The sequence below is a fragment of the Citrus sinensis genome, chromosome 5, assembly GCF_022201045.2.
Source record: "Citrus sinensis cultivar Valencia sweet orange chromosome 5, DVS_A1.0, whole genome shotgun sequence".
In the NCBI taxonomy this organism is placed as follows: Eukaryota; Viridiplantae; Streptophyta; class Magnoliopsida; order Sapindales; family Rutaceae; genus Citrus; species Citrus sinensis.
The window spans coordinates 17,488,733-17,493,499 of record NC_068560.1 but is presented as its reverse complement, the minus strand read 5'-3'; the positions used below and the strand labels follow the sequence as shown (position 1 = coordinate 17,493,499).

The 4,767-nt window shown below is 32.6% G+C and overlaps 1 protein-coding gene and 1 non-coding gene across 2 annotated transcripts; one reads left to right on the top strand and one right to left on the bottom strand.

Moving 5' to 3' along the window:
* Positions 1-3,363: 3,363 nt before the first annotated feature.
* Positions 3,364-3,470, bottom strand: LOC127902818 (small nucleolar RNA R71). Its single transcript, XR_008055456.1, has one exon. It is a non-coding gene; the product is annotated as a small nucleolar RNA R71 (small nucleolar RNA).
* Positions 3,471-3,528: 58 nt separating this feature from the next.
* On the top strand, positions 3,529-4,529 carry LOC127902301 (uncharacterized). Its single transcript, XM_052441160.1, has 2 exons — positions 3,529-3,623; positions 3,740-4,529. Exons 1-2 carry the CDS (start codon positions 3,529-3,531, stop codon positions 4,527-4,529), a joined length of 885 nt encoding a protein of 294 aa, XP_052297120.1.
* The last annotated feature ends 238 nt before the right edge of the window (positions 4,530-4,767 follow it).

Below are 4,767 nucleotides of genomic sequence, written 5' to 3'. Positions count from 1 at the left end.
TTTCATAAAATGTTAGGAAATCAATTGAGAAAATAATAATAAAACAATGAGATTGAGAGAAGTGAAATTAAGGTTCATGGTAAGGATGTGATAAATGGGTATGTTGAATTAATATTAACATTTTCGTTTAATTTTATAAGGTTGACTTCAATTATGGGGAATTTAAGAATACATATTGTTAGTAAAAAAATCAGTCATTGGGATTCGTTTTTTATTGCGGCTATTGAACCCCATCAACTTCTTGTGTACACCCATTTTAAAAAATATATTTATCATTAAAGTTTTAAACTTTTAAAATTTCAAAATTATCCCTCATTAATCACTTTCTTTCTCACTTTACGATTACATACTCTCCCTTTACTCTCTAAACTAAACACTCAATTTCACTATCTTTAAAATTTTTATTTTATTTTATTTTATTTTTTTACCTTTCTAAATACATCATGATCTATATTTCATGCTTCGTATATATATAGGACATTTTTTTAATTTCTTAATATACATTAGCTTTTATATTTGGTAAAAATCAATTTCTTGATATTCATTAATTTTCATGGCTAATAAAATTTTGTTGGTATTCATTTTTAAATGATGGGGTTTGTTCCTCTTAGTTAGTGATACTAATTATCTACATGTAAAAGAATATATATGAAAGGATTGACGAGAATTGATAAAATCGAGAAGAGAAAGAAAAAAGAGGAATAACTAACTAAATAAAATTCTTAACTAAAATGAGGATTTAGAGGGGAAATTGGTAATTTCATATATCCTTATCCTTAGTTTTTAGAGTGCAAATATTAATACCCTTATAATTTTGTGAGTTATGGCTCCTTGAGTATGTTGTATTACAAATGAATGATCCAAATTCAAATTGATATTTGACTTTCCACATTAGGGTGGGACTATATTGCATAATCGATGCAAAGGGCACACTCGTGTTTGGGATTACAAATAACTCTGAATGACCTAGATTATATTTAAACCTAATGTTGAGGGATTTTAATTCCATCCAAGATCTTGAAAGAAAAAATATCAAACAACTGATTAATAGAACATATAGATGAACAATAAAACCAATCATATAACACAAACATTTATGTGAAAACTCCTATACTAGAGAAAATTATGTAGCTAAGGATGATGCGGGAAAAATTAACTATGTTCAAAATTATTACAATTACTTTAGTATTTTCCTCAAACCCCCAACCCCAATAACACTCATTTTCTCAATAGTCTTATTGTTTCTCTCACATTAGAAATTGTCTACTTGCGTATTTTTATATGAACAGGTAATCTGAACATCCTTATATAGTGATTGTTTTTATAAGAGAAGTATCCATTACATTATACAAATTGTATTCCTCCTTGAATAAGTTAAGTCTCAAAAGAGAAATTACTTATTTCTTAAATATGAATCCTCTAAAATAAGAAAATAACCAAGAAAATCCTTATATTGGAGAAAAAAGACATATTTCCTAACAATCTCCACCTTGGCAAGTTTTTAAATTAAGCGATAAAACATGATCCACAGTGTATCTACAAAGCATGTTGTCTCCATCTATTTTACTCCACAAAATCACATTCACATATGGATTGTGACAATCACTCTATCATGGGTAAAACCTTGTCCCCTATTCAGAAACCATAATTCTCCACACTGAGAATCATCATATTCCACTTTATCTAGGGTACATATATTCAGCACATCTCGATCACCTTGCTAAAAATCTCACTCTCATGTTTGGCTTCTTTCAGTGTCCTCAACCAGTAATAGAAAAATTCCGCCACACACCTTGCATAAATGTCAAACTATATCTTGCGTGCAAATATTATGGACCTACTAGCAGTAATATATCCTCTTCCATGACACGCCTGATGTGCTCATAATTTATCTATTATTTTAATGCTTTCATAATTAATTTTATGTTAAATTATATTTTATTATATTAATTTTTATCTTAATTTTTATATTTTGTCATTGTAGGAATATTTCCCTCTTCTCTGTTATCTTGAATGTTTCCAATTAAATTAATGAATTCTCTTTATATTCTCATGAACTAATTTATTTATTAGGGCTACGATGTAGCCTAACTATGAAGATTTAATTCCATAAACATATGTTATTTTTAATTAATTATTCCATGATTGAGTGTTCATTATTGTGCTTAATGCTTTTAAATATCTGGCCAATATTTGAATGATTTGAGGATACATAATGAGACCGAGAGGAAATTTATGTATTTTTGCTCTGTATAATGGATGCCATGAATTGAACGAAAGACAGAGATGTGCCAACGTGATTCATGTAGTTTTATCTAAGAATTTCCATAGAGCTTAATGAATCTTTGCATATTTAAATTCACATAGAGATATAGTGGGTTGATATGTGGAGATATTTTTGATATTACTCGAGAGAGGATATTGAATAAATTAGGGAAATTCACTGTCAACATGGGTAGTAAATTTTATAGCATAGATGGAGGATTAAATTGGATTGGTTGTGGTGAAATCGAATATCCTAGTGTCTTAATCTCTTGGTGATTTCTATTACTACCTGCGTCTTTATTTAATTTTTAATTATTTTATTTTAATATAAATTCGCTTATTCGATTGTTCAAATAAATTAGGGTTAGAATAATTTTGGTAACTAATAGGATATACAATCTCTGTGGGACGATACTCTACTCTTCATTATATTACTTGTGCCGACTAGTACACTTGCTAATTTACGCAACAAGCTTTTGGCGCCGTTGCCGGGGATTGTTTGGATTAGTATCGATACCAACTAACCTTAGTTTAATTTGAATTTTATTTTTATTGTTTTTATTTTAATTTTTGTTTTCTTGTTTAATGAGACGTTCAAGAAGTTTTGATTTATTGCCTTTTGATCCAGAGATTGAACGTACGTGTAGAAGGCTTAATAAAGAAAGAAGAGAAGTTTTACCGGAACAACAAATAATTATGGCTGACGAAGCATTACACGGAAATGAGGATGCGAGACCTTTAAGAGATTATTCTGTGCCTACAGTTAATGGTGCTCGCTCAAGCATTGCACACCCTGCCGTTCAAGCCAATAATTTTGAAATTAAGCCAGCCATAATCCAGATGATTCAGACTTCAGTTCAATTTGCTGGGATGCCAAATGATGATCCAAATACCCATATTGCAAATTTCTTAGAAATTTGTGACACATTTAAGCAAAATGGTGTTTCAGACAATGCTATCAGGCTAAGGCTTTTTCCGTTCTCGCTGAGGGATAAAGCAAAAGAGTGGTTGAACTCACACCCTGCTGGAACAATCACTACTTGGGATGGTTTAACGCAGAAATTTTTAGTAAAATACTTTCCTCCAGTAAAAACAGCCAAGTTGAGGAATGACATCACAACCTTTGCTCAGTTCGAGATGGAATCATTATATGAAGCGTGGGAGAGATACAAAGACCTACTAAGAAAATGCCCACATCATGGTCTACCAGTTTAGCTTCAGGTACAGACATTTTACAATGGTTTGGGATCCAACACCAGAACAATGATTGATGCTGCAGCAAGAGGAACGTTAATGGGAAAAACACCAGAACCAGCTTATGAATTATTGGAGGAGATGGCATCTAACAATTACCAGTGGTCTTCAGAGCTATCAATGCCAAGGAAAACTGTAGGAGCCCATAATATTGATGTTGTCACCGCTTTATTTGCACAGATGCTGCTTTATCTAATAAGCTGGAGCACCTAAATGTCAGTGCTATTCAAACTCAAGTTTGTGAATTATGCGGAGGGAACCATACCAGTGTCAACTGCCAAGTTGGAAGTCCTTTTGCGTCGTCATCTGCTGAACAAGCTCATTATGTGGCAAACTTCCAGAGGCAACAAAATAACCCATATTCTAATACCTACAATCCTGCCTGGAGAAACCACCAGAATTTGTCATGGAACAACACTCAAAATACATTGAAGCCACCTCTAGAGTTCCAATCACAAGAGAAGAAGTCAAATTTGAAAGATGCTCTTACTCAGCTTACAACAAATATGTCTCAATTCATGACCAAAACAAAGACAACATTTCAGAATCAAGCTGCATCAATTCGGAACCTTGAGGTGCAAATGGGTCAAATTGCAAACTTGTTATCTAGCAAACGACAAGGCTCTTTGCCGAGCAACACAGAGACAAATCCAAAGGAGCAAGTTAATGCAATTATACTTCGAAGTGGTAAACAACTTGAAGATCTTCCAAAAGAAGCAAAGAAAGTTGATGAAAAACAAGTTGAAGACACCACCAAAGTTTCGAAGGCAATAAGTTCAAAAATACCACAACCTAAACCAGCAGCACCAGTCAAGGCCTATGTTCCTCCAATCCCTTTTCCTCAGCGTCTCCGAAAAAATAACATAGATAAGCAATTTTTAAAATTTCTTGATGTTTTTAAGAAATTGCATATTAACATTCCTTTTGCAGATGCTTTGGAACAAATGCCGCTTTATGCCAAATTTATGAAAGAAATGTTGTCCAACAAGAGGAAACTTGAGGAGTGCTGACTGAGGACTGCACCGTCATCTTACAAAATAAATTGCCACCAAAGCTGAAAGATCCAGGGAGTTTTAATATTCCGTGCACTATTGGAAATTGTTATTTTGATAAAGCTTTGTGTGATTTAGGTGCAAGCATTAATTTGATGCCTTTTTCTATTTTCAAGAAATTAGGTTTGGGTGAACCTATAGCAACAACTGTTACCCTACAATTGGCAGATAGATCTATAAAACACCCAAGAGGCAT

What these genes read in the sequence shown, in the direction of transcription:
- LOC127902301 (XM_052441160.1), top strand. Translation starts at nt 3,529, where the DNA reads ATGATTGATGCTGCAGCAAGAGGAACGTTAATGGGAAAAACACCAGAA. An exon ending in GCATCTAACAATTACCAGTG is followed by an intron (nt 3,624 to 3,739) that starts GTCTTCAGAGCT and finishes CCTAAATGTCAG; the next exon opens with TGCTATTCAAACTCAAGTTT.